General features: G+C 56.3%; 4 protein-coding genes across 4 annotated transcripts; all 4 read left to right on the top strand.

Moving 5' to 3' along the window:
- Positions 1-1,226: 1,226 nt before the first annotated feature.
- LOC131096579 (hemoglobin subunit rho) lies at positions 1,227-2,374 on the top strand. Its single transcript, XM_058044956.1, has 3 exons — positions 1,227-1,327; positions 1,407-1,629; positions 2,246-2,374. The coding sequence occupies exons 1-3, from the start codon at positions 1,236-1,238 to the stop codon at positions 2,372-2,374; spliced, it is 444 nt and encodes a 147-aa protein (XP_057900939.1). The 5' UTR covers positions 1,227-1,235.
- A 2,531-nt stretch (positions 2,375-4,905) lies between these two features.
- Positions 4,906-6,469, top strand: LOC131096577 (hemoglobin subunit beta-like). Its single transcript, XM_058044955.1, has 3 exons — positions 4,906-5,040; positions 5,189-5,411; positions 6,251-6,469. The coding sequence occupies exons 1-3, from the start codon at positions 4,949-4,951 to the stop codon at positions 6,377-6,379; spliced, it is 444 nt and encodes a 147-aa protein (XP_057900938.1). The 5' UTR covers positions 4,906-4,948; the 3' UTR covers positions 6,380-6,469.
- Positions 6,470-8,168: 1,699 nt separating this feature from the next.
- LOC131096576 (hemoglobin subunit beta) lies at positions 8,169-9,628 on the top strand. Its single transcript, XM_058044954.1, has 3 exons — positions 8,169-8,340; positions 8,436-8,658; positions 9,430-9,628. Exons 1-3 carry the CDS (start codon positions 8,249-8,251, stop codon positions 9,556-9,558), a joined length of 444 nt encoding a protein of 147 aa, XP_057900937.1. The 5' UTR covers positions 8,169-8,248; the 3' UTR covers positions 9,559-9,628.
- Positions 9,629-13,245: 3,617 nt separating this feature from the next.
- LOC131080154 (hemoglobin subunit epsilon-like) lies at positions 13,246-14,967 on the top strand. Its single transcript, XM_058018271.1, has 3 exons — positions 13,246-13,346; positions 13,426-13,648; positions 14,839-14,967. The coding sequence occupies exons 1-3, from the start codon at positions 13,255-13,257 to the stop codon at positions 14,965-14,967; spliced, it is 444 nt and encodes a 147-aa protein (XP_057874254.1). The 5' UTR covers positions 13,246-13,254.
- The last annotated feature ends 12,007 nt before the right edge of the window (positions 14,968-26,974 follow it).

The following is a 26,974-nucleotide window of genomic DNA, read 5'->3' as shown; positions in this document are numbered from 1 at the left end:
CCCATCTCTGCCTACAGGCAGTGGAAGCCATTCCCCCTCGTCCTGTTTCTGCCTCCCCATGTAAGAAGTCCCTCTCCAGCCTTCCCAGATCAACGGACCAGTATCAGTGTGTAACTGGAAGAATTCAGAGGTCTGGATGAGACTTGAACATCCCACAGACAGACTCAAAGCCACAGATTCAAGGAATCCAGGAATGGTTTGGGCTGGATAATCCCCCAGTTCCAGCTGCCTGCACTGGCAGGGACACATTCTCCCAGAGCAGCTGCTCCAAGCCCCATCCAGCCTGGCCTGGAACAATTCCATGTCCGGGTTGTGTCTGGATGCCTGACTGCTGCAGCATCCTGCCTGTGCCTTGCTGAGCACAGGGCACAGCCTCACTGGAGGCCTGGAGACCAGGAAAACACCTGTGCAGGTGTCAGCCAGAGTCAGCCAAAAGCCTGCAGGCAGAGCTGGACCTGGTGGAAATGGATGCTGCAGCTGGGGCTGTGGCAGGGCAGGGTCCTGCTGTCCTTGTGCAAGGCCTTTCACTCCCAGCAGGGAGAGACCCCCGAAGGGCTCACACTGGGCACAGCAGAGGAGCCTGTTCACAGTGCAGCCCAGCCTGGCATCCCACACAGCTATTGCTGGAAACCTGGAGCTGGGAGGGCTTTTCCACCCCCAGGGATCCTGGGGTTCTGTCCCTTCCAGCTCAGGATAGTCCAATGTTTCTATGATTCCATGGCATGAAGGTGAAGCTGGAGCAGTCAGAGCATGGTGACCTCTGGTTTACCAGCACCATCCCTGCAAGTGTGCAAGGCCAGACAGGGCTTGGATCATCCTGGGATAGTGGAAGGTGTTCTTGCCATGGGAAGGGGCAGAACAAGACCTTTAAATTGCTTTAAAGAGCTGTAAAGTGGTTTCTAAGGCAGAGAATTCTGTGATTCTAAAGCATCTCTCAGAGGGGTCTGTGCCTGCTCAGGGATGGGTGCAATGTCCCTGCCTGTGGTCAACAGCAGCCAGGGCTCTCAGAGAGAGATAAGCAGCTCCTGTGTCCTGGCCTGGCCTGTTAAGGGGCTCACAGGCTCTCCTCAATGACCACACCTCAGTGCAGAGTGACCACTGCACGGGACCCCGTTGGGGACCCGCGGCCGTCCCAGCCAATGGCCCCGCTGCAGGGGCCGGCCCGGGGCTGGCCCAGGCCATAAAACCGGGCCCAGGCTGGGCTCGGCTCAGCCCAGCGTGCCCCTGCAGCCACCATGGTGCACTGGTCAGCCGAGGAGAAGCAGCTCATCAGCGGCGTGTGGGCCAAGGTCAATGTGGAGGAATGCGGCGCCGAGGCCCTGGCCAGGTGGGTGCAGCCGCTCGGGGCCCTGCGCCGCGGGGCAGCCCTGGCTCCGGCGGCCTCACCTGCCCGCGTCTCTCCCCAGGCTGCTGATCGTCTACCCCTGGACCCAGAGGTTCTTCTCTGACTTTGGGAACCTGTCCAGCCCCACGGCCATCGTCGGCAACCCCAAGGTGCGTGCCCACGGCAAGAAGGTGCTCACCTCCTTCGGGGAGGCCATCAAGAACCTGGACAACCTCAAGGGCACCTACTCCAAGCTGTCCGAGCTGCACTGTGACAAGCTGCACGTGGACCCCGAGAACTTCAGGGTGAGCTGTGCTTGGAGCTTTGCTCTCTGTCCCTCCTTCCTCAGAGCCCCTCAGTGCCTGGGGGTATCCAACAGGCATCGCTCACTTGTGTTTTAGTTACCAACCAGGACCTGGCTGCCTGGAGTGGGAGCTGGGGACAGGGCAAGGCTGGGAATTCCATAGTGCAGGGTAATACTGGGCTCTGGGCTGCAAGGACAAATGTGGTGACACACACAGGGGGATTCTCTGAAAGCCTGGGGGCTTGGGCAGGCATGGCTGGAGGAATGGAGCACGATGTTGGCCTCTGCTCCAGCCCCTGTTTAAGCCTGGCTCTGGGGATGTAGAAGGTGGGCCCGGCACTGACCCTCAGCTGAAGTGGGTGTGGGGTTTCACAGCAGAAGGAGGAAAGGCAGAACAATGTCTAGTGGCTGGAGAATGTGTGAGGAGGCAGAGCTGGAGCAGGCGGGCACTCATGCCCACGGCCAGCACTGGGCTCTTGTGCTGCAGCTGGCAGAGCCTCCCTGGGCCCCGGCCCCAGCACCCACGGGGCAGCTGAGCTCCCTGGTCCCGGTGCTGTGCAGGGCCAGGGCTGCCCAGCACTCTGCTGACCTCATTTCCCTCTTGCCTTCCCCTGCAGCTGCTGGGTGACATCCTGGTCATCGTCCTGGCCGCCCACTTCACCAAGGACTTCACCCCTGCCTGCCAGGCCACGTGGCAGAAGCTGGTGGGGCTGGTGGCCCACGCCCTGGCCCGCAAGTACCACTGAGGCCTCGGGAGGCACCTGTGTCTGTAACGGGCAATAAAAACCTCATTTTCTGGAGTTCTTTGTGTCCTGTGTCTCTGTGGCTGCCCGTGGGCCCTGGGCCTCTCCTCCTGGGATACCTGCAAGCATATAAATTCATAGAGGTTCACTGATTAGGCAGGAATTTACCCCTCCACAGTTTGCTACTGATGTGTTAGGTTGATCAAAAGCATTTCTGCATCAGTGATGGTGCAGGACTGGTGCATCTTGGTCAGAGTTTGGTATCTGAAATGTGTAAGATCCCAAGAGCAGGGGATGAGGGCAGCTCTCACACAGATGGGTTAGAGCCTTTTTTTACTCATTTTGACTTAATGAAGCACATATTTTCACTGGAATAAAAAGATTCTATGTAAGCGTCTCAGTTTCAACAATGTTTTTCCAGGAACAGTGTACAAAGTAACAAGGAGAGACATCCTGGTGTTTTAGGAGGATGAAAGATGTGTTTTGCATGATTTAGGAATAAATATTCAGCCTTTCTCCTGGTAGAGAAGGGCTGTGCATTCACCCCTCTACCCTGCACAGCCAGGCAGGCAAGGTCCACCCCTGCCATGGCAGGGACAGCTCCCACTGTCCCCAGTGTCCAGCCTGGGCACTGCCAGGGATGCAGGGGCAGCCCCAGCTGCTCTGGGCACCCTGTGCCAGGGCCTGCCCACCCTGCCAGGGAACAATTCCTCATGGCCAATCTCCCATCTCTGCCTACAGGCAGTGGAAGCCATTCCCCCTCGTCCTGTTTCTGCCTCCCCATGTAAGAAGTCCCTCTCCAGCCTTCCCAGATCAATGGACCAGTATCAGTGTGTAACTGGAAGAATTCAGAGGTCTGGATGAGACTTCTTGAACATCCCACAGACAGACCGAAAGCCATGGATTCAAGGAATCCAGGAATGGTTTGGGTTGGATAATCCCCCAGTTCCAGCTGCCTGCACTGGCAGGGACACATTCTCCCAGAGCAGCTGCTCCAAGCCCCATCCAGCCTGGCCTGGAACAATCCTGGGATTTTAAAATAGGAACAAAGACACCCTCGGGACCTGCTGGATAAGACACAAGGCCCTGCACTCTCTGAAGGAGCGTGGAGGCTGGCCTGGCTCCAGAGCAGAGCCTGGGCACGGATGCTGCTGTGCTGATAAGGTCTCTGTAAAGCTTGGCAGGGACACTGCTGCAATCAGGGACCAAGGAACTCTGCTTGGGGCAGGAGGGCCCTCACTGGAGCTGCCTGTGGCCCTCGTTGGGGTGGTTTGTCTCCAAAGGGAAGGTCCTTGTCCATGGAAGGGGGCAAGTGTGTGGCCAGGACCTGGTCCAGTAGAAGGGGGTGGAATGATATCCTGAAGATCCCTTCCAACCTTAACCATTCCATGATCCTGTGATTCCAGGAGTTTAGAGATCTTCCATCCACACCAAAGGGAACAGCCCTGGAAGGATGCAGGAGGGAAGGGTCCTGAGCATAGTGAAATCATCCCCGGGCTGAGGGCAGGGGGAAGGAGATCTTGCACAGGGGGAAGGAGATCTCCTCCCTTTGACTCTGCAGACTCAAACAGAGCTACAGAAATTGCCCCTGCTCAGAACATTGAGATGAACATTTCCCCTCCCAGCCTGTGTCCCAGAGAGCTCCGTGAGCTCCCAAATCTCTCTGCCAGGCTGCTGCCCCTAAGGCAGAGAGCAGGGGATTTTCAAGCATACTGAGAATTAACTCTTTCTAATAAAATTGAACGCAGCACCAGGGCGAGCCCAAGGCTGGCACTGTCCGGGCTGTGCTTGCCTTTGGTCCTTGCCAGGTCTCTGCAGGTCTGCTGAGAGCTGGTGCAGTCCTGACCAGGCTCACCCACCCTGCCATCCCGGCAGGTCCCTGGGGCTGTGTGTGCCTCACTGGGACGGGTGATTCAGCCCCTCAGTGCCTCATGGTGCACGGTGCTGGGACCAGTGGCCATTGCTGCACACAGGCCCAGGGCCAGCCCAGCACAGCACACTTCCTTCAGATTTCTCCATGCTCCACAATCCTCAAATTAAAAAGCCCTTGGAATTCTTTCTCAGGGAGTTTAAACTCATGTTTTTAGCTGGTGAGTGCCCTGAGGCTCTGGGTGCCCGGGGAAGCTGTGGCTGCCCTGGCAGTGCCCAGGGCTGGGCTGGAGCAGCCTGGGACAGTGGAAGGTGTCCCTGCCATGGCAAGGGTGGCACTCCATGGGCTTTAAGGAGGCCCCCAGCCCAGACTGGTGTGGGATTCCATGATTCCATGTGCAAAGCACCGTGAAGAATCTCTGGGCAGAGGGGATGATGCTCCCCAGCGGGCCGGCAGCTCCCCCTGCGCTCGGGGCTGAGGTGATGCTTGTCCCCGCACAGACAAAGGGGGGACAGGGCCTCTCTCCCCCCTGGACAGCTGCCAAAGCCACTATCTCCCCTCGTGCAGCCCCGCTCCCTCCCCAGCCCCAAGCAGTGCCTCCAGGGACTGAGATTAGCCTGAGCCGTGTATAAAAATCCCCGGGGCAGCCTCGGCAGCCACGTCCTCGGCATTGTTCAGGGAAGCTCGGACAACCTTCTGCCAGCACCATGGTGAACTGGACAGCTGAGGAGAAGCAGCTCATCACCTGCCTCTGGGGCAAGGTCAACGTGGCCGAGTGCGGCGCCGAGGCCCTGGCCAGGTAAGTGCAGCTCCAGACTGCCCCTGCAGGGAAACACTCCTGGAGTCACTCCTGGAGTCACTCCTGCCCCTGCTCCTGCAGGGAATCATTCCTGTCACTGGAATATCAACGCTTCTGTGTCTGTCTGTGTCCCTCCACCTCTCCCCAGGCTGCTGATCGTCTACCCCTGGACCCAGAGGTTCTTTGCCTCCTTCGGGAACCTGTCCAGCGCCACTGCTGTCACTGGCAACCCCATGGTCCGTGCCCATGGCAAGAAGGTGCTGACCTCCTTCGGGGACGCCATCAAGAACCTGGATGGCATCAAGAAGTGCTTTGCTCCCCTGAGCAAACTGCACTGCGACAAGCTGCACGTGGACCCCGAGAACTTCAGGGTGAGCCATCTCAGCTCCAGCCTCGGCTGGACAGAGGGCTGGGCTCAGAGGGGTCTGACAGTCCCTGAGACCTCGAGAGAAACCCTGGGGCTGCCTGAGGAGGGTAGGGCAGAGGAGGGGAAAGAAGAGTCATATCTGGGGGGAGCAGAGAGGAGCTCTGGGGCTGGGGTCTGCGAGGGGAGGCAGAAATGCACAGAGCAGTGTGCCCTGCTCAGAAGAAACACCCTGGAGCAGCCACAGGGAAGGAGCTGAGGTGGGGTTCAGAGGGAAGAGCTGGGCTTGGCTGTGAGGCAGTGGGTAAACCAGAAGGGAAAAAAAGCACAGCCGCTCTGGCAGGAGGGTTCTGAGCCCCGGGGACAGCCAGGGTGGGAGGGATGGGAAAGGAAAGCGTGAAGCCAGGGAGGGAGGACCCTGCAAAGCCGGCACAGGAAGGTGCTGGGGGAGGCTCCAGCACAGTGACGGGTCCCTCTTGGCTAGAGCCTGAGCTGTGCTGAGAGCCTGGTGCGTGGATGGGGCCAGGACAATCTGCTCCTTGCTGTGCTGTGAGCTGCCCAGAGAGCAGAGGGAGCACTGGGGAGGGCTCTGGGGGCAGCAGCACTGACAGCTCTGCTCCTGCTGGGGAGGGTCTGGGGGCAGCATCAGTGATAGATCCTGCTCCTGCTGGGGAGGGTCTGGGGGCAGCACCACTGACAGCTCTGCTCCTGCTGGGGAGGGTCTGGGGGAGCACCACTGACAGCTCCTGCTGGGGAGGGTCTGGGGGCAGCACCAGTGATAGATCCTGCTCCTGCTGGGGAGGGCTCTGGGGGAGCACCACTGACAGCTCTGCTCCCTCCCTGCAGCTCCTGGGTGACATCCTCATCGTGGTGCTGGCCGGACACTTTGGCAAGGACTTCACCCCCGAGTGCCAGGCTGCCTGGCAGAAGCTGGTGCGTGTGGTGGCCCACGCCCTGGCCCACGAGTACCACTGAGGAGCCTCCCTGCCTGGAGATGCTCCTGGGGAATCTCCTCGGGTTCTGCTGGGCTCTAAGCACCCAATAAACACCAGCTGCTCCAGCCAACAGCAGATGTCTGCTTCTTTGTGGGAACGGGGAGGGAAGGACAGGGGCCGGGGGAGCCAATGCTCACAAATGGGATAACTGAGCCATGACTTCTTCATGCAAGTGTAACTTGTCTCAGAAGGAGATCCCAGGGGGGTGTTCAGGACAAAACCCAAAAAACCCAACAGAAAATACAAACAGGAACACTCTGGCACTTTTTGGAGACATCAAGTGACATTGCTTGGTTTAATGTTTGAAAACTTTCACAGAGCGAGTGGAGTAGAACTGTACAGAAATGTGCAGCGGGAGAAGTGTCAGGGAGACTGGGGCCATGGCTTGTAACTTCCTGCATGTGGGGTTTTGTTGGCTTGGGGTATTTTAAAACCCCAAGATTCTTAGATTAACAAAGGCAGAAGGTAACAGACACAACTCTCAACACTTGGTTGGATGGGACTTGGAAAAAACCTGGGAGAGTGGAAGGTGTCCCTGCCTGTGGCAGGGGATGGGACTGGATGAGATTTTGGGTCCTTTCCAGCCCAGCCCAGTGTGGGCTCTGTGATTCCATGAAACACCAGCGCTGCCTGCAGAGGGAACAGTGTCACCCCCAGCCTGGCCAGGTCCTTGGCCCAGCCCCTGCTGCCTGCAGTGAGCAGGAACAAACACAAATGCTGTGCTCCAAGGTCATGCAGAGCCCAGCAGGGCATTCCCGTGCCCCATGAGCTCCATGCCTGCCTCCTGCACCCCCTCAGCTGGGCACAGGAGCAGAAGAGCAGAGAGCCAGCTGCCTCTCCCAGCTCTCAGGGCACCACTGATCCTCGGACTGCTGAACCCCTGGGCCAGGCACTGTCAGCTCACATCTGTGCACATGCTTTTTCTTCCTGGAAAGGAAGATGTTTATCTGTGCAGATGTTTTTTCTTCATGGAAAGGGAGCTCAGGCCTTGGCAGGGGCTGTCCAGGGAGCTTTGCAGTGCCCATCCCTGCAGGTGTGCCCTGGAGGTGGCACTGAGTGCTCTGGGCTGGGCACAAGGTGGGCACAGCTGGCACTGCATGGGCTGGCAGGGCTGTGCCAGCCCCGGGGATTTGGGGGTTGTGTGGGATCCCAGTAATCCCAGTGTTCCCACCTCTCCTCATGCCCTGTGAGCCCACAGGGAGCTGGTTTGCCCTGGGTTATAACATCTCCTTCCAGCCCTGCCTGACCTTTGCCAAGAGGCTCTTGGAGACAGGAGCTCCCCTTGGCTGTGAGGCCTTGCCGTGGTTTTGCAGTGTCATCCTGAAGTCAATCAAACTCCTAAAGAGCTGAAGGGAAAGCAAAGGGAGGCCAAAGCCTGACAGGTCCTGCAGGAAGGGGAGAGGGAGAACCCGGTGCATTCAGAGGGAGAACCCAGGAGCCCCAGGTTGGCATCTGCTGCCGCAGGGGCTGGCACACCCACGGGGCACCAGGGCTGGCACCTTCCCCGGAGGGCAGCTGCAGCAGAAGGTGCCCGGGCCGTGCCGGGCTCTGTGGGAGATAACGGCCCCTGAGCAGGGCTGGGAACCAGGGGCGGCGAGGGCGGCGGGCCAGGCGGGCAGGCCGGGGCTGGGCCGGGCACCTTGCCCTGGGCCCCACCCTGCCCTGGGCGATGCGGGGCCCCCTCCCCGTGCCAGGGCCCCCGGGCGCAGCCAATGGCGGGGTGCAGGGGGCAGAGGAGGGGCCCCGCGCGCCCATAAAAGCGGGGCCGGGCAGCGGCTCCCCAGCGTGCAGTCCCCGGGAGCCCGAGCCTGAGTTCCTCCGTGCGACACGCAGCCCTCCTGCCGACACCATGGTGCAGTGGACAGCTGAGGAGAAGCAGCTCATCACCGGCCTCTGGGGCAAGGTCAACGTGGCCGAGTGCGGCGGCGAGGCCCTGGCCAGGTAGGTGCAGCTCCAGACTGCCCCTGCCCTGCAGAGGAAAACTCCAGCCGTGGGAGCGCTGATGTGACCCTGTCTGTCTGTCCGTCTCTCCCCAGGCTGCTGATCGTCTACCCCTGGACCCAGAGGTTCTTTGCCTCCTTCGGGAACCTGTCCGGTGCCACCGCCATCGTCGGCAACCCCAAGGTGCAGGCCCATGGCAAGAAGGTGCTGACCTCCTTCGGGGAGGCCGTCAAGAACCTGGATGGCATCAAGAACACCTTCTCCGCGCTGTCCGAGCTGCACTGCGACAAGCTGCACGTGGACCCCGAGAACTTCAGGGTGAGTCCTGCCCTGCCTGCCCTCCCCAGCGCAGGGGGTGCCCCCAGCCTGATCCCCACCACGAGAGGGGTTTGCCCAGCAGGGCAGTGCCAGAGGGAGAGCGGCTGGGCTGGCATGGGGTGAGGTGCAGAGGGACAGGCAGGGAAGGGAGCCAGTGCAGCCCGGGGGGAGGTGACAGGGGCTGTGGGCAGGGGGCAGGGGAAGGGAGGATGTGGTTCCACTGAGGGAATGGAGGGGGAGAACAAAGTGAGAGCAGTTGTTGAGCAGGAAGAGCCAAAGGGGAAGAGAGAAGGAGCAAGAGCAAAGTTTGGCACAGAGGAGAACAGAGAGATGAGTGAGGAGCAGGAGATGGCAGCTGGATGCCAGGAGTCAAAGAGGACCCACAGAGATCCTCTTTAGTTGGGAGTGTCTCAGTGGGGAATTAGCCCCACCATTTGTCCCTGGGCTGGGGCTGACAGAAATGCCTCTGCGTCCTTGTTTGTGCTCTGTGGGGCCAAGTGCTGTCTCCTGATGAGCTGGGAGTTCAGCCGGGTCTTCTGCTTGAGAGAAGTCAGAAAGGACAAAGAAAAATTTACTCCAAAATACTCTGGAGAGTTTTTGGCTACGGTAGCAGGATTTAGAGCAAGAGCAGAGACCAGGTTTATGGTGCAGGTTAGAAAGGACCAACTGGGGGAGGTTTTTAAGTCTGCAGATTTCCTGTAGGTTTCCCTGGGGGCAGTGTGAGTGCTTGTGTGGGGCTGTGCTAAGCCGAGGCTGCTCTCGTCCCCACAGCTCCTGGGTGACATCCTGGTCGTCGTCCTGGCCGCCCACTTCGGCAAGGACTTCACTCCCGAGTGCCAGGCTGCCTGGCAGAAGCTGGTGCGTGTGGTTGCCCACGCCCTGGCCCGCAAGTACCACTGAGGAGCCGCGGCAGCGCGCAGCACCCGCTGCCCGACCGCTTCTAACAGCCAAATAAAGCTCATCCTGTGAACTCTGCCTGCTCGTGTGTCCCTCGGGGCAGCCGGGGCTGGGGGGCACGGCTGGCTGCGCAGAGAATACCCCTGCCTTCCTTCTGGCTGGGTCTGGTGGTGCCTGTGGGATTGCCCTCTGGAAATTGTGCTTGCGGGATGTGGGGTTGGTAGAGTCTGGGGTCACACTGGGGGCTTTGCACGGAGAACTGCTCAGAATTTTACTGTAAAACCTGCATGTCTCTCCTAGAGCAGGGAAACTGAGAGGATTCATGTTTTTTGGAGGGGGAAGATATGGGGTTGATAGAGTCCTGCCACTCAGGGTCACACCAGGGGCTTTGCACAGAGAACTGCTCAGAATTTTACCGTAAAACCTGCATGTCTCTCCTAGACAAGGGAAACTGAGAGGATTCATGTTTTTCGAGGGGGAAGATAAACAAATGGAAGACTTTAATCTAGCCTGGCTCATCCCTGGCATAAAACCTACCCAAAATCAGCTGAGTCACACAGGCCCAGCAGCCAGCTGGGTGGGGGCAGGTTTTAGATAAACATTTTGCTATCAAGGCCTGAGCAGACTTTGTTTATTCACATCCCTCCCACCCTGCGCCGCCCACTCTGCAATTGGGGGGGCCCCATTCTGCCAAGAGCAGGGACTTAATTTCCTGGATGGGAGTTTTGGGTGGGTCTGGGTGTCTGCAGAGCAGGGCTCTTTGGGTAGGGTTTGTTCTTGGCATGGGAGGCACATCTGAACACAGCATGACGAGGCAGAAGCGATGCTTGGCCCAAAGGATGTGCCACTTGTAAGGAGAAATGCTGGGCAAAGCTATTCAAAGCAGGGTTTGTGGCAGCCAGGTTGCACTGTGCTCTGTCTCTGCCTCACCCACACCTCTGGGCACTCACTCTCTGGCCCTGACCCACAGGAAGGTGTGAGAAGCCCCCTGTGACCCACAAATGCCCTTTCTCAGTCACGACACCCAAAGAAAGAGGCATTTTGTTCTGCTGGCAAGGTACACACTGAGAGGGAGAGAAGATGATTCACAGCAAGTTCCAAAGTTTTTTTCTTCCTGCAGGGAGACTGGGCAGGCACAGAGTCACCAAACCCCCAAGTATTTAATGACTTTTCATAGGCTTCATGGCAGATATGAGTGGTTTCCCATGAAGATGATTGTTCATGGGCTTCAGGCAGAAAGGAGGGAGCTGTGTGGATGAGCAGGTCTCCTCCTGCAAGCAATGTGTCTGGGGGGGAAAAGGACAGCAGAGCTGCAGAGGGACTGGGGACAAGGCCTGCAGGGACAGCACCCAGGGAATGGCTGCCAGTGCCACAGGGCAGGGCTGGGTGGGATCCTGGCCATGAGGAATTGTTCCCTGGCAGGGTGGGCAGGCCCTGGCACAGGGTGCCCAGAGCAGCTGGGGCTGCCCCTGCACCCCTGGCAGTGCCCAAGGCCAGGCTGGACACTGGGACAGTGGGAGGTGTCCCTGCCATGGCAGGGGTGGCACTGGGTGGGATTTCAGGTCCCTTTATCCCAACCCATTCCATCATTCCACGATCCCACAGCCCGAGCAGACCCCAAGGCTCTGGCATTCCCTGGGGCACAGCAGCACGGGAGCAGCCCATCAGCTGCAGCCCATCAGCAGCCATAAAGCAGCCCTCAGTGCTGCTGCCCTGTGGCCTCACTGCCACCTCCCTTCCCACCTGCTCCGAGTGCCCCCAGCACACACATCCTGTGGGTGCCCTCTCCCCCTGCTGCTTTCCCTGCTCCCATTCCGTGGTGCCAGGGCGTCCCCGTGGGTGCCAGCACCCCTTGGGCGGTGCCCAGAGCAGCACTGGCAGCACCCAGCTCCTGCGGGGGCTGATAAGGGGCTGCAGGAGGGTGGGCAGTCCTGGCAGCCTTTTCCCTGCCCATCCCCTCTTCCTGCCCGTGCCAGGCTGAGCTCGGCTTCGCTTGCCATTGTGGTCCAGCCCCAGCTCTGGGGACTGGATTGTCTGGAGAAAAGGCAAATGTAAGCACATCTAATGACGATTATTCATTCCTATTCCACTCAAAAGAGTCTACAACTAGTGGAGGGTAAAGATATTGTCAGGCTGGAGAGCTCCCTTGTTATTTGCTTTATTTTAATTGCTTTTCCTGCCATATTTTCAGTGCAAAAGACACTGAGCAGGAGATGGTCCCTGGAGGAAGTGCTGACGTGCGAGAGGAGCTTGGTCAGCCCTGCAGCTCTGCTGCAGCCTGGTCATGCCCTCACCCACCGTCCCCAGTCTGCAGGACACAGCAGCTCTTCCTCAGCCCAGCCAGACCCTCTGGGAAACAACAGGAGAGCAGTGCACGGACCCTGGCACCTTGGCATCAAACCCCTGGGCTGATTTCGGCAAGAATGGTGTTACCTGGGGCTTTGTGCAGAAAACAAAGGCAGAAATCTCCCCGGGGCACTGCTCCTGGTGAGGGGGCTGCACGCCTGGCAGCTCCAGGGTGTGCCAGGGCAATCCAAACCTCTCCCCCAGGAGAGCCTGGCCTGGCTGAAAGGGGCATGGGGAACTGGGGCTCCCCCACCACCTGGACATCCCTGAGCTGAGCCTGTGCAGGTTTTAGGGCCCACAGCAGAACCTGCAGCAGCAAACCCGTGTTCCAAGGCTGTTTCAGTGCTCCTCAGGAATGTGGCTGAAGGCAGGAACGGGTGATGCTGCTAGGTCCCTGCTCCTCCCCACAGCACTGCAGGGAGCTTAGGGGCACAGCTGAGGGGACAATGTCTGGGTGGGCCTCAGGCAGCATGGCTGAGCTCATGGTCCTTCCAACCCAAACATTCTGACACTCTGTCTTAGAATATCTCCAATTGGAAAGGACCTACCACGATCATTGAAGTTCAGCTCAGAATTTGGACTCCAAAGTCCAACTATAATTCCTCCTGCTCTGAAAGGCACAAATAAATCAGAGGTCAAGTTGTGTTACAGGAGAAGGATATTGGGGTTAATGCAGATTTGGCAGCAGAGCCTGAGCATCCTCTGAGCAGCTCCAGCGGAGCTCCAGGTGGTGCAAGGACACCCAAGCCCTTGGGCAGGGCAGGACCTGCAGGGTTTGCTGGTGGCAAACCCCTCTGTGTGGGCCTGCATTTGGAGCATTCAGCATTTCACTGATGCCAGGCAGAGCCCAGTGTGCAGAGAGCTGGGACATGAGCTCGCAGGAGCCAGCCCTGAGCCCCTGCCCGTGGCCAGTGGGGATGGAGCGCTGCTGGGGCTCCTGCAGCCCCTGCTCTGCATGGCCACGCTGGAAGGGGAAGGAGCTGCCCCACAGAGATGGGATAGAGCTTCACAGGGGATAGAGCTCTGGTGCTCAGGATAACCAGAGGCACCTCTCAGAGGGGTCTGTGCCTGCTCAGGGATGGGTGCAATGTCCCTGCCTGTGGTGAACAGCAGCCAGGGCTCTCAGAGAGAGATAAGCAGCTCCTGTGTCCTGGCCTGGCCTGTTAAGGGGCTCACAGGCTCTCCTCAATGACCACACCTCAGTGCAGAGTGACCACTGCACGGGACCCCGTTGGGGACCCCCGTCCGTCCCAGCCAATGGCCCCGCTGTAGGGGCCGGCCCGGGGCTGGCCCAGGCCATAAAACCGGGCCCAGGCTGGGCTCGGCTCAGCCCAGCGTGCCCCTGCAGCCACCATGGTGCACTGGTCAGCCGAGGAGAAGCAGCTCATCAGCGGCGTGTGGGCCAAGGTCAATGTGGAGGAATGCGGCGCCGAGGCCCTGGCCAGGTGGGTGCAGCCGCTCGGGGCCCTGCGCCGCGGGGCAGCCCTGGCTCCGGCGGCCTCACCTGCCCGCGTCTCTCCCCAGGCTGCTGATCGTCTACCCCTGGACCCAGAGGTTCTTCTCTGACTTCGGGAACCTGTCCAGCCCCACGGCCATCGTCGGCAACCCCAAGGTGCGTGCCCACGGCAAGAAGGTGCTCACCTCCTTCGGGGAGGCCATCAAGAACCTGGACAACCTCAAGGGCACCTACTCCAAGCTGTCCGAGCTGCACTGTGACAAGCTGCACGTGGACCCCGAGAACTTCAGGGTGAGCTGTGCTTGCAGGCCCAGCCAGGCCTGGCTGCTCTGCCCAGGGACATTCCTGGGGCTGCTGGGGAACAATCCCTGCGGAGAGAGGTCATGGTTTGTACAAGGGTTTTACAACGCTGTCTGTGACTTTCTCCCTCAAAAGTCCCATCTTTAGTGCCAGCACAGCACAAGGGAGGGGCAGGTATGGAGGGAACACCTGGAGGAGGCTGGCTGGTGTTACCTGCAGGAGGGATGGTTACCTGAGGAGATCTGGTGGGGAACAGCCCCAGGGGAAGGTGCAGGATCACCTGGCTCAGAGCAGAGGGAAGCTCAGCGGAGCATTTCAGGAAATCCAAGTTCCACAGCAAGACAGGCAGAACCAAGCAGCAGGGTCCTGCCTTGCCCAGCACGGGGCATGGCACACTCCCTCCTCCTCCTCCAACACTTCCAATTTAAAAAGGATCATTCTTTTCTTTTATGTCTAAAGAAAAAAAGGAAAAAAATATCGTGTTTTTCAGGGTGGGTTTCAGGTCAAATCCAAATGCTTCAGGATTCCAAAAATGGGAAAGTAGTTTGAGGTTCTTTCTTTCTCTTATTTATTTTATTTTATATTTTATTTTATTTTATATTTTATTTATTTTATTTTATTTTATTTTATTTTATTTTATTTTATTTTATTTTATTTTATTTTATTTTATTTTATTTTATTCTATTTTATTTTATTTTATTTTATTTTATTTTATTTTATTGAATGAAACAAATACTGTTTTCCCAAAACCCAGAGCTGTCTGTGGGAAGACTGAGGTCTCTGCTGTGGCAGGGAGCAGGGAGTGAGCCATGCCCCTAGCCAGGGCTGGGGAGGAAGAGGAGGAGGAGTGTGCAGGGTGTGGGAGCCCTTCAGGAGGGCAATTCTGCCTCAGGGAGAAGCTGGGGGAGGAAATCTGTGGGCTGCAGGAGGGGTCTGGGGGGACAGGGACTGGGGAGGGGGAAAATCTGCACAGAAACCACCAGGGAGACACAAAGGAGGAGCTGCTGCTGCTGCTGAGGGGGCTCCAGTGCCAGCAGAGCCTTGGTGACAGCGGGCCTGGCAGGTCAGCCCCAGCCGGGACGGCCCGAGCTGCTGGCTCTGCTCTGGGGCTGGGGCCGGGGCTCTCTCTGGCTGACCAGCAGCTCCCAGCAGCACTGATCCAGCTGTCCCTCTCTCCTCAGCTCCTTGGGGACATCCTGGTCATCGTCCTGGCGTCCCACCTGGGCAGGGATTTCAGCCCTGTGTGCCAGGCTGCCTGGCAGAAGCTCGTGGGTGTGGTGGCCCACGCCCTGGCCCACAAGTACCACTGAGCAGCCTGGGGAGAGCAGGAGCCCCCGACCCCGATAAACCCTCTGGTGAACCCTCTGGTGAACCCTGCAATGAGCCCTGCCATGAACCCTCCAATAAACCTGTCTGTCAGCTCCCGTGCAGTGTCCGTGTGTCTGTGCTGGGCAGGGAGGGCTGGGCTGGGCTGGGACTGCAGGCTCACTCACCAGTGACCCCCAGGCTGGGGCTGGGACAGCCCAGGGTCCCCAAACCCTGCAGGGCTCCAGCAGAGCTGCAGAGGGACTGGGGACAAGGCCTGCAGGGACAGCACCCAGGGAATGGCTGCCAGTGCCAGAGGGCAGGGCTGGGTGGGATCTTGGCCATGAGGAATTGTTCCCTGGCAGGGTGGGCAGGCCCTGGCACAGGGTGCCCAGAGCAGCTGGGGCTGCCCCTGGATCCCTGGCAGTGCCCAAGGCCAGGCTGGACACTGGGACAGTGGGAGGTGTCCCTGCCATGGCAGGGGTGGCACTGGGTGGGATTTAGGGTCCCTCCAACCCAAACCAGTCTGGGGTTTTCATGGTGGGCTCCAGGCGGACAGGTGCCATCTCCCGCAGCTGTGATTTCTATATTTTAACACTTTCCCAGTGCATTTCCCTACCCATTTTGCCACAGAGCAACCCTCCTCTCCTGAGTTCTGCTCAGTCATTACTCTCTGCTGCTGTTGTGGACGTTCCCTTCCTTTCTGTCCCAGGCAGCAGCATGTGCAGCTCATTCATCACAGCTTTGTGATGCTGTGGGAGCACAATCCATCATCCTGCTGGCCTGAACTCCCCACCATTCCTGAGCTGCATTCAGAGGGACTCAGGAGTGTTCCACCCTTTCTAAATCACACCTGAAGCAAATCTGTGCTGACTGCAACTCCCAGCATCTTTTAGAGAATTTTTATTCAAAGGTTAGTCAGGAGCAGGTGAACCAGGGGACTATCACATGTAATTATTTTTATCTTGGCCTTATCCTCACACTTATCAAAATTGCTGGAGCAGAGAAAGTCCCCAGTTCACTCCTTAGCACAAGCCAGAAATACTCTTTAGGCAGCTCTGTGCTGCCCCTGCCGGGTTATTTTCACGTATTTATAGCAGGAATTTACACCTCTCAGGGGAATTCTGTCAGGAGTGGCAGCTCAGGGGCATTTCAGGAGATGAGCTGGTGGGGCTGGACTGCAATGCCAGCACCAGCTGCCCTGGGGTGTGTGTGCTGTGTTTGGCACTGCTGCAGGAGGGCACAGCAGCCACTGGACTGCTCTGATGGTTAAAAGATGCCTCATGGCCTTGGGAGGTAAATAAAGATGTTGTTTTCTTCAGGAACTGAGCGGAAATTCCCGACTTGCCCAGAGAATCTCTGCTCCTGCAGGGCCTGTTTCAGCTTTTGATGCTGTGTCATGCCTCGGGGATATTTGGACAGAAAATCTCCTTGCCTGTGGCACAGAGGGACCCCTGCAGCTTTGCTGGGAGGCTCTCAATGCCCTGGCCAGAGCAGCAGGTGAGGCTGCAGGGAGGGCACCTGCAGCATCCCAACCTTCCCCCCTCACTGCCACTCTCTGGTGTCATGGCAACACAGCAGAGCTGCAAACCCCTCAGAAACAGCATGGGCATGTGAAAAGGTTTCTGATCCCTCCGTGGCTTTGGAGGAAGGAGGTTGGAGGCCCCAGAGGGACCTGTCAGAGCTGATTTGCCTCATTGTTCCACCCCCGTGCCTCCTCCCCTCTGTCAGTGCCCTTCCAGCCCAAATTCTCTGCAGCAGAGACCCACACACTGCAGCAATCGCACTCCTGAGCTGCTGCTGAGCTTCTCTCTCCTGCCCCTGAGTCTCACCTGCCTTGGGGTGAGTGCAGGAGTCACTGCCTGCACAGGGACCCAGAGACCAGACCCTCCTGCTCTTTGGCTTGCTTTGCAGTGTTTGCATGGCATCTCCCTCTGACGCCTCAGGTTCAGCTTTTCTAATTTTCACATTCTGTGCTGCTTTAGTGTGTGGGTCTGGGTTCACATTCAGGGATGGTGAGCAGGGAGACAAAACAATTCCTGCTCCAGCTGGGCACCAAGGACAAATGACCCAAATCTCAGCCCAGGAGCACAAACCCCGTGGGCTGGAGAGAGAAAAACAAGCAGGGTGGGACTGCAGGGCTAAAGCTGGAATGGGACAATGAACTGCAAGGTGCAAATGGAGCAGAGCTGATCCTGGGGACAGAGCCCGTGCCCGGCCGTGCATTTTGGGGCCATTTTGGTTCATCTTGGGCTCATTTGGGGCCATTTTGGTTCATCCTGGGCTCATTTTGGGGCCATTTTGGTTCATCCTGGGTGCAGCCCTGGCTGGGCTCTGGTGCTGCCCAAGGTGCATCCATGGAGGAGATGCTGTGAATGAATCCCTGCTTTATTCTGGAGCTCTGCCCAGCCTCTGCTCTGGCTCAGCCTCACAGGGCATCCCCTGCACCTCTCTTTGCCCAGCTGAAGGCTGCTGTGCACACAGGGCACCCCTCTCCTCCTCCTCAGGCATCCCCAGCCCTCTCTGCACAAAGTTCTGCCATGGAAAACCTGACTCTGGTCAAGCTCTTGTCAAAGCCTGACTCCTGCCAAGCACGTGGAGAAGGGAGCGTGAGACTCTTGCAGTGACCCCAATCCCGGAGCCACTGAGGCTGGAAAAGCCCCCCAGGCTCACGGAGCCCCAGCTGTGACTGTGAAAAATGCCTAATTTATGACTGGCTTTTGGCAAATATTCAAATGAATATTAGATGTGTTGTGTTAGAAAGTTATGCTGTATTAATTATGGTTATAACAAAATGTTAAAATAGAAACTCTGCTATGTAAGATACTTTTTTGCTAAAAAAGGACTCACACCAGATAGCAGCCACAGGACAGCTGAATCTTTCAGAGAAAGAGAATTTATTGCTCCATTATCAGGAGAAATGAACTTCTTCCTGCCTCACTCAGCCCTGGAGACGCCGTCAGGATCCAGAGGAAGGAGCTGACACTGCCCAGACAGAATCCTGTGTTTGAATGGAATTTATGCATCATGGATGAGCTGTATGAATATGCAACAGGTTATTGTTTTTAAGGGTTAATCCTCTGTTAACGTGGGGCCTTTTTCGGGCTTGTGTTGCCTAGAAAAGTTACCCGGGCATGCACAACTCTTTGTATTTATGGTCTCATATTGTCCTAATCCAAATTGTCCAAATTATTATTACCCTAATTGTATTGCTATTTTTATAGCCATTTTATTACTATTAAAGTTTTAACATTTTAAACCAAGTGATTGGTGTTTTTCAGAGTGCCCCAGCGGCTCTGGCCTCACTGGCTCTGGCTGGGAGGGCTGGGGCTGCCCAGGGCAGGAGTGCCCAGCCCTGAGGATCAGCACAGCAGCAGCCAAGCTGGGGACTCAGCCTGTGCCTGGCACCCACTGTGGCACTGCCTGGCACCCACTGCTGCTGTGTCCCACGGGCACAGGCAGGAGGGCTGAGCAGTGCCCCTGGCTGGACCTGGCTGGGCAGCAGTGCAGCTGGGCACCCCACGAGTGGGCAGGATCTATGCCCTGGGCACACCATGGGTGGGCAGGATCTGTGCCCTGGGCACACCATGGGTGGGCAGGATCTATGCCCTGGGCACACCACGAGTGGGCAGGATCTATGCCCTGGGCACACCATGAGTGGGCAGGATCTATGCCCTGGGCACACCATGAGTGGGAAGGATCTGTGCCCTGGGCACCCCACGAGTGGGCAGGATCTATGCCCTGGGCACACCATGGGTGGGCAGGATCTGTGCCCTGGGCACACCATGGGTGGGCAGGATCTATGCCCTGGGCACACCATGAGTGGGAAGGATCTGTGCCCTGGGCACACCATGAGTGTGGGTCACAGCTGCCCTCTGTGTCTCTATAGGGCTGTTAAAGCCTCAGTTCCCCATGGAACATGGGCTCCCTTTGCTCCCTTCTGCTGCGCAGGGCAGGCTCTGGGCTGGGCACAGCTGCCCTCTGTGTTTCTGTAGGGCTGTTGAAGCCTCATTTCCACATGGAACATGGGCTTCCTTCTGCTGCACCAAGCTCAGTGCAGCCCCAACACCCCTTCTGCTGCTGTCTCTACTCTAAACCCATCCAGAAGTGCCACCATCCCAGCAGGAGATGGAGGACAAGAAGGAGGAGGACAGGACACGCCCAGATTCCTCCATCTTGCCTCTTGAATCCCCATTCTAAATCCCCAAAATTCTACATTTTCACCCTGTGATAAATTCACAAACTCTCATGGCCTGTAACTCCTCACACAAAGCTGGGAATTGTTTCCATGGGCTAAAATCAAAGGCACAGGTGTCTGTGACGCCGTGCCAAGGTCTCTGAGCCCCCTGGCAGGGTCTGGAGCCATCCAGGACAGCCAGAGGGATGTCCTGGGCTCTGACATGCTGGGAGCCCCCTGCTCCTTGCTCTGGCCTGCCAGGCCCAGAGGAGAACTCTGTGCACACACCAGGACCTGCCTTGGGGTCACCTGGAGATGTCCCTGCCCTGGAGACCTGGGTGTGGGGTCAGTGCTTTGTGCAGGTGGTTCCTGGATCTCTGCTCTGTGGGCGCTGTGAGCCCATCTTCTCTGCTGGCAGGGAGCCCCATCCTCACTTCACATCTATTCTTGTCACTATTATTATTATTATTTTTAATCATTTGCACCTCTGTTTTTCCTCCATTCTGTGAAAAAGCCCCGTGACGATCCTTTCCTTCCCCAGAAATACCCTTGGCACAGAGGCTGGGGAAGCGCCTCTGTGCCAGGCATTTGTGCCTCCCAGAGCTGGGAGCCCAGGCAGGGCAGCCGGGCTGTGCCAGGCACCCAGCAGCCTGTGGGTGCCAAAAGCAGCTCTGGGAACATCTGCCAGCCCAGGGGCGGCAGCTTTGGGCTCGGCTGCACAAACTGCAGTTTTCCAGCAGGAACGAAATCAGCAATAACCACACCACCCTCTCCTGGAGGGGAGAGCTCTGGCAGCTCCCTGTGCTCAGGCAGTGACTTCTGCATGCTGGAAGAGAAGGTTTCTGTTGGAATTCAGGAATTCAGGACACCCCTCTGTCTGTCCTGGATTGCCCAAACCCCTGCCAGGGGCTCAGAGACCCGGGCACAGAGCCCAGAATGCCCCTGTGGGTTTGATTGTGACCCGTGGAGCAAGTTACCAACCTTAGATGAGGATCTGCAAGCCATGAAAGTATAAGTAAAATAATAATTTATTACAGGGTGAAAAATAGATTTTAGGGTTTTTAGAACGGGGGTTCAAGGAGCAAGATGAAGGGATCTGGGCACATCCAGCCTTTCTCCTTCCTCTTCTTGGCCTCCATCTTCTGCTGTGATGGTGGCACTTTTGGATTGGTTTAGAGTGGAAGCTCGCTGTCTAACATAGGTGATAGGGATTGGGAAGGAATTGTAAATATGGTACACGTAGTTTTTAGTATAAAAACATGACACTGCCTCTGAGAGCTGTCAGTGTGCCTCTATCTGACCTGCTGAACTGACCCCTGCAGGTCAGGAGAAAATATTTTATAGATAAGGAACAATAAACCTTGAGAATGAGAACTGAAGAGCTCTGACTCCTTCAAGCAGCGGGCTGGGAACAGAGACTTTGTGACACACCTGGGGTCACTGTGGGCAGCAGAGACCCTGAGGGATTTTGCCCCATTTACCCACCTGGGCAGGGTGGACAATGGCAGGATTGACCTTCCTCAGGGGTGTCTGGCCCTGGTGCAGGGCCCTGCTCTGAGGGGAGCTGTCTCAGGTGGCTGTCACAGCCACTGATGGCACCATGGCACAGCTGGCACAGCTGGCACAGCCACGGGCAGTATGTGCCACCCCTGCTGTGGATAAATGGTGAGCACACCTCTCCCCAACGAGGAAAAGGGTCTGAGGGCAGCAACTCTGGGTGACAGGGCACCCTCCCTGTGGTCCCCACTGATCCCCACTGCCCCCACAGCAGCACTGCCAGAGGGAGCTCGTGTTTGTCCAGAGCTGGCAGCTGAAAGCAGCCCAGAAAAGCCCAGATCATTCTGCCTTAAATACAAATATTGAAACAGATCTTCTATATCCAAACTCAAACAGCAGCTGCCTGAGCATCTTCCCTCCAGGCTGCCAGGGAATGCCTTTGCATCCCCCTCCACAGGGTTCCCCAGGAATCCCAGGGCGATTCTGTGCTACTTCTTCCTCTTCCTCTTCTTCTTCTTCTTCTTCTTCTTCTTCTTCCTCTTCTTCTTCCTCTTCTTCTTCTTCTTCTTCTTCTTCTTCTTCTTCTTCTTCTTCTTCTTCTTCTTCTTCTTCTTCTTCTTCTTCTTCTTCCTCTTCCTCTTCTTCTTCTTCCTCTTCTTCTTCTTCTTCTTCTTCCTCTTCTTCTTCCTCTTCTTCTTCTTCTTCTTCTTCTTCTTCTTCCTCTTCTTCTTCCTCTTCTTCTTCCTCTTCTTCTTCTTCTTCTTCTTTCTCTTCTTCTTCCTCTTCTTCTTCTTCTTCTTCTTCTTCTTCCTCTTCTTCTTCTTCTTCCTCTTCTTCTTCTTCTTCTTCTTCTTCTTCTTCTTCTTCTTCTTCTTCTTCTTCTTCCTCTTCTTCTTCTTCTTCATTTTAGCAGTGAGGAGTTTGACTCCTGTGAGGGGTGAGCCCCACATTCCCAGGGGTGCAGAAGTCAGATTGTGAATGCTTTTATGCCAGCTTTCATCCCACCCTTGATGAAGCCTCCTGGGCAGTGGTGACAGAGCAGAGAATCGAGTGATTTCTGCATGGATGGATCTCTTAAACTCGGGCTAGGGAGGGAGATTCCTCCCTGAGCACTCATGGTGCCATCCCTCGTTGAGTTTACCCACAGCTGCAGGAAACTGAGCACAGATTGAGGCACAGACAGAGTCAGAAAGGTGGGAAAAGCCTTTGGAGAGATCGAGCCAGAACCCATGGGTCAGGCTGCCTTGTGCTGGGGGAGGATGAGAGCCCTGTCCCAGAGCTGCTCACACAATGGGGCTCAGAGTGGGGCAGAAGGAGGTGCAGGTGGGGCTGGAGGAAATTCCTTGCATTCCTTCCAGAAGGATTTTCTGAGGAAATCCTTTCTTCCATTCTTTTAGTATAGTTTTAATGTAATATATATAATAAAATTATAAATCAGCCTTCTGGAACATGGAGTCAGATCCTCGTCTCTTCCCTCATCCTCAGACCCCAGTGAACACGGTCTCATGGAACCTTCCAGCCCCTGATGGAGACCTGCAGGCCGCAGAGGATGGGCAGTGCCCCAGAACAGCGCCAGGGAGCTCTGCAGTGCCCATCCCTGCAGGTGTGCCCTGGAGGTGGCACTGAGTGCTCTGGGCTGGGCACAAGGTGGGCACAGCTGGCACTGCATGGGCTGGCAGGGCTGTGCCAGCCCCAGGAATTTGGGGGTTCTGGGCTCATGGACACCCCCAGGCTCTGATGCAGCCGGGCTGGGCTCTGGTGCTGCTGCATCCCCACAGGTGTCACCCCTGTCACCCTGTGACCGTCCCAGCACTGCCACCAGTCCCAGCTGGAGCTGGAGCCCTCCCAGCTGCTTTGGCTGGGGGCCACCTGCACCCTGGGGACATTCCCCATTTTTTCCATGTGCATTTAAACATTGCAGGAATTGCAAGTCCTGGCAGTTTTCTTCTTTGCTCCTCCCAGGCAGCTGCCTCTGCTCTACCTAAAGGTTCACTCCTCTGCGGGGAGCAGAGGGGGCACAGCTCCCAGGCCAGGGCAGTGTGGGGCTGCCCATGGCCCCATGGCCCTTCCTGCAGAGCGGGATCGCTGCCCCAGCCCTGAGCACTCACCCGCCCCTCCAGGGGACTCTGCTCTGCAGAGACCTGGGATGTGTTTGTGCCTGACACACCAATCCCAGCAGGGAGCTCTGCATCTCCCCGATACCTCAGGCTAATTAGAGACAGGAGCCAGGGAAGGTGGCAGTTTTTAACCCACTCAGTGCCGATAACCTTGCAAACAGGGCTGAGTTTTGCTGTTCTGTACCTGGTTTGTGCCAGTGTTTTGATTTGGAGGAGATCTAAGAGCCATCATAGAGAGATAGAAGGGCTTGTGTGTGAAGGAACCTGATGGATCATCGAGTTCCACCCCCTGCCATGGGCAGGGACACCTTCCACTAGACCAGAATCCCCAAATCCCTGGGGCTGGCACAGCCCTGCCAGCCCATGCAGTGCCAGCTGTGCCCACCTTGTGCCCAGCCCAGAGCACTCAGTGCCACCTCCAGGGCACACCTGCAGGGATGGGCACTGCAAAGCTCCCTGGGCAGCCCCTGCCAAGGCCTGAGCTCCCTTTCCATGGGCAAATTGCTGCTGCTGTCCCAGCTGAGCCTGCCCTGGCCCAGCCTGAGGCCGCTCCCTCTGCTCCTGTCCCTGTTCCCTGGCAGCAGAGCCTGATCCCCACCCGACCCTTCCCCAGCTCCATTGCCCTTCTCTGGGCAGCTCAAGCTTAAATGTGGGGTTAATTGTTGGGTTTGCAATTGAGACTGTTGCAGTATGTACTAATGATCCTTTCCAAACAACAGCAATCTACCCCTGCTCGGCTGCTTCTCATCCCCAGCTCTAACCCAGGCGTGGAGAGGGAAGTCAGGAGCACCAAACCCACGGCACAGAGGGAGGATGATGATGCAAGGAGGCAGATTTGGGAACCTGAACTGTGTTTGTCCAGTTCACTTGGGCTGGGTGTCACCAAGGAGAGGAGAGAGGAGAGGAGAGAGGAGAGAGGAGAGAGGACAGAGGACAGAGGAGAGGAATACTTGGAGATCAGAGGAGATCTTCTAGGAGAAGATAGGATGCCAGGAGATGTTCTAGGAGATCTCCCACTGCTACAGCCCCGCGTGTGTCCTTGTTGCCTCTATTGCCACCTCTCCCATCCTCCTTTTTGCTCCCTCTAACCCTTCCCTTTCCAGTGAATGAGTCCAACCCTTCCCAGCCGAGCTGGGCCATCCCCAGCTGTCTCTGGCCCTGCTCACAGAGGACATGTGGGCTGGGTGTGCCCACGGTGAGGTTGAGGTTTTCCTTCTGCTGCAGAGAGGTGCCCTGGGCCCTCAGCGCTGGCCATTCCAGGAGGAAGGTGGCTGCTGTGCTCTTTGTGAACAAGTGCCACGTTCCAGCATGTTCTGTTCCCCAGCAAAGCAATGACTGAACTGTGGAGAACAAGCTGTGGGTGAATTTTATCTGCACCCAGGAGAAATCAATCCAGCATGCCTTCCTGCTCCCAGCCTCTATTAACTCTCTGAGAAATAAATGACTAGAAAATACAATACAGCATTCTGGGGTGGTTCATTCATTTTTCTTTATTAATTTTTTTCTCAGCACAAGAGGAAATAAAGGAACATATGGGGAATGAGCAGGAGCCATTTCTCAGTGCCATGGCCACCTGAAAAGGGTTTAGACCCATAATGCCTCTGAAAAATTCATTCACATTTCCCAAATCACATTAGGAAGGTACAGATTGTTTTCATTTTTATGATTTTTTTTACCCTCCTGAGCTCTATTAAACCAGAATATGCCAAAAATGACAGGGGACAGAATTGCCTTGAAGTCCCAGATGAGAACAGTTTGCAACTCGCCTAAATGAAAGAATTTACTTTGAAATAAATTGGGGTTGGATTCAGCAGAAAAGGTTATGCCAAGACTGAAGCTCTACCAGCACAGACTACAAAAATGAGGCTTGTTTTGCTCTCAGCATTGGCTGGAACTGGGAAGAAACTGCACCAAACTGCACCAAACACTGCAGCACTGGGGCCTGGCAGAGCCTTTGGTGACATCTCCCATCTAGAGATGGACAAGGTACAAGGGCCCTGAGCTCTGGGAGCTGGCCTCTGTCCTGGAGAGCCAGACCATGGGGAATGGCTGAGGGAGCTGGGAAGGGGCTGCAGAATCCCTGAGGAGCTGGAAGGGGCTGCAGAATCCCTGAGGAGCTGGAAGGGGCTGCAGAATCCCTGAGGAGCTGGAAGGGGCTGCAGAATCCCTGAGGGAGCTGGAAGGGGCTGCAGAATCCCTGAGGGAGCTGGGAAGGGGCTGCAGAATCCCTGAGGAGCTGGAAGGGGCTGCAGAATCCCTGAGGAGCTGGAAGGGGCTGCAGAATCCCTGAGGAGCTGGAAGGGGCTGAGGCTGGAGCAAAGGAGGCTCAGGGGCCCTCGTGGCTCTGCACAAGTCCCTGCCAGGAGGGCACAGCCCGGGGGGTCGGGCTCTGCTGCCAGGGAACAGGGACAGGAGCAGAGGGAGCGGCCTCAGGCTGGGCCAGGGCAGGCTCAGCTGGGACAGCAGCAGCAATTTGCCCATGGAAAGGGAGCTCAGGCCTTGGCAGGGGCTGCCCAGGGAGCTTTGCAGTGCCCATCCCTGCAGGTGTGCCCTGGAGGTGGCACTGAGTGCTCTGGGCTGGGCACAAGGTGGGCTCAGCTGGCACTGCATGGGCTGGCAGGGCTGTGCCAGCCCCGGGGATTTGGGGATTCTGGGATGCCAATGGAGACCCTGATGGAGTGCAGGTCAGAGCGGGGCTGCTGCAGCCCCCCAGACAGGTCTGGCAGGGCCTGGTGCCCCTCCTGGGCAGCCAAACCCATGGTGACCAAAGGGGAGCTCAGCCCTGCAGCCCCTGCCTGAGGGATCTCTGTGTCTGCCCCCATGGGAACATCCCTGATTCCACCTCGAGTGTGAAACCACAGCTCCTGGTAATGAGAGCACTGAGAGGGTTCCCATCAATCCATCCACACCTCTCCCAGTGCCAGTGGATGGTGCCACGCTCTGCTCAGTGGTGCTAGTGACAGGACTTCATTTTAGGAATTCCCAGTGTGGAACACCTTTGGCTTGGCAACGAGACTTCCTTCAGCTTGGAATCATCACTGACATTTACAACTTGCTTATTTTTTTCCCTTGAGATGTTTCCATTTTATTGAATACAATTACTAATTTGAATTATTTTTTACAATTGCTACCAGTAACTCTGAGTCTGAAGTTTTTCCACAGTATCTGCTCTGAGGAGATTGAGGGGTCTTGACAGAGCACCCAGCAGGTCAGAACAAGACCACAGAGGTGGACAATCTTTCTCTGAAATGCATTTCTGCATCTGTAATGTCAGTTTGGACAGGCGTCCTGTAATTATTTTACTTAAAGAATGATGCTACATGCAAGCTTTCTGGCAATACTTCTGGTATGTGACTATACTCAATATGAAAACAAGGACTTAACTAAATCATCCCAAACCATCCAGCATTTTCTCTGCTCTGCCATGGTTAGCGGTGAGAAGGGAACCAAGAGGAGCAATGTTGGGACATCTGTGTGAGTTTGCGGAGTCACTTTTCCCTTCTTGTGGATCCTGCCAGGTCGGGCTTGGATTTAGATCATTGCAGTCATTTCTGAGTTTGCTGAGATTGGGATTGGGTTTAGATCATTGCAATCATTTCTCTGTGAGTTTGGTGAGGTTGGGATTGGGTTCAGAACACTGCAGTCATTTCTCTGTTAGTTTGGTGAGGTTTGGATTTGGTTTAGATCATTGCAGCCATTTTTCTCTGAGTTTGGTGAGATTGGGATTGGGTTTAGATCATTGCAGTCATTTCTCTCTGAGTTTGGTGAGATTGGGATTGGGTTTAGATCATTGCAGTCATTTCTCTCTGAGTTTGGTGAGATTGGGATTGGGTTTAGATCACTGCAGTCATTTCTCTGTTAGTTTGGTGAGGTTTGGATTGGGTTTAGATCATTGCAATCATTTCTCTGTGAGTTTGGTGAGAGTGGGACTGGGTTTAGATTGTTGCAGTCATTTCTCTCAGAGATTGCTGAGAGTGGGATTGGGTTTGGATCATTGCAGTGATTTCTCTCTGAGGTTGGTGAGATTGGGATTGGGTTTAGATCATTGCAGTAATTTCTCTGTGAGTTTGGTGTGATAGGGATTGGATTTAATCATTGCAGCCATTTCTCTCTGTGGTGAGAGTGGGATTTGGTTTAGATCATTGCAGTCATTTCTCTGTGAGTTTGGTGGGATTTGGATTGGATTTGGATCATTGCAGTAATTTCTCTCTGAGTTTGGTG

The sequence above is a fragment of the Melospiza georgiana genome, chromosome 2 (genome assembly GCF_028018845.1).
Source record: "Melospiza georgiana isolate bMelGeo1 chromosome 2, bMelGeo1.pri, whole genome shotgun sequence".
In the NCBI taxonomy this organism is placed as follows: Eukaryota; Metazoa; Chordata; class Aves; order Passeriformes; family Passerellidae; genus Melospiza; species Melospiza georgiana.
This window is presented reverse-complemented; position numbering and strand designations above follow the sequence as displayed.

Excerpts from the sequence above, each read along its gene's own strand:
- LOC131096579 (XM_058044956.1), top strand. The coding sequence starts at position 1,236 with ATGGTGCACTGGTCAGCCGAGGAGAAGCAGCTCATCAGCGGCGTGTGG. Across the intron at positions 1,328-1,406 it reads GGCGCCGAGGCCCTGGCCAG|GCTGCTGATCGTCTACCCCT; the intron begins GTGGGTGCAGCC and ends GTCTCTCCCCAG. Across the intron at positions 1,630-2,245 it reads TGGACCCCGAGAACTTCAGG|CTGCTGGGTGACATCCTGGT; the intron begins GTGAGCTGTGCT and ends CTTCCCCTGCAG.
- LOC131096577 (XM_058044955.1), top strand. The coding sequence starts at position 4,949 with ATGGTGAACTGGACAGCTGAGGAGAAGCAGCTCATCACCTGCCTCTGG. Across the intron at positions 5,041-5,188 it reads GGCGCCGAGGCCCTGGCCAG|GCTGCTGATCGTCTACCCCT; the intron begins GTAAGTGCAGCT and ends ACCTCTCCCCAG. Across the intron at positions 5,412-6,250 it reads TGGACCCCGAGAACTTCAGG|CTCCTGGGTGACATCCTCAT; the intron begins GTGAGCCATCTC and ends CCCTCCCTGCAG.
- LOC131096576 (XM_058044954.1), top strand. The coding sequence starts at position 8,249 with ATGGTGCAGTGGACAGCTGAGGAGAAGCAGCTCATCACCGGCCTCTGG. Across the intron at positions 8,341-8,435 it reads GGCGGCGAGGCCCTGGCCAG|GCTGCTGATCGTCTACCCCT; the intron begins GTAGGTGCAGCT and ends GTCTCTCCCCAG. Across the intron at positions 8,659-9,429 it reads TGGACCCCGAGAACTTCAGG|CTCCTGGGTGACATCCTGGT; the intron begins GTGAGTCCTGCC and ends TCGTCCCCACAG.
- LOC131080154 (XM_058018271.1), top strand. The coding sequence starts at position 13,255 with ATGGTGCACTGGTCAGCCGAGGAGAAGCAGCTCATCAGCGGCGTGTGG. Across the intron at positions 13,347-13,425 it reads GGCGCCGAGGCCCTGGCCAG|GCTGCTGATCGTCTACCCCT; the intron begins GTGGGTGCAGCC and ends GTCTCTCCCCAG. Across the intron at positions 13,649-14,838 it reads TGGACCCCGAGAACTTCAGG|CTCCTTGGGGACATCCTGGT; the intron begins GTGAGCTGTGCT and ends CTCTCTCCTCAG.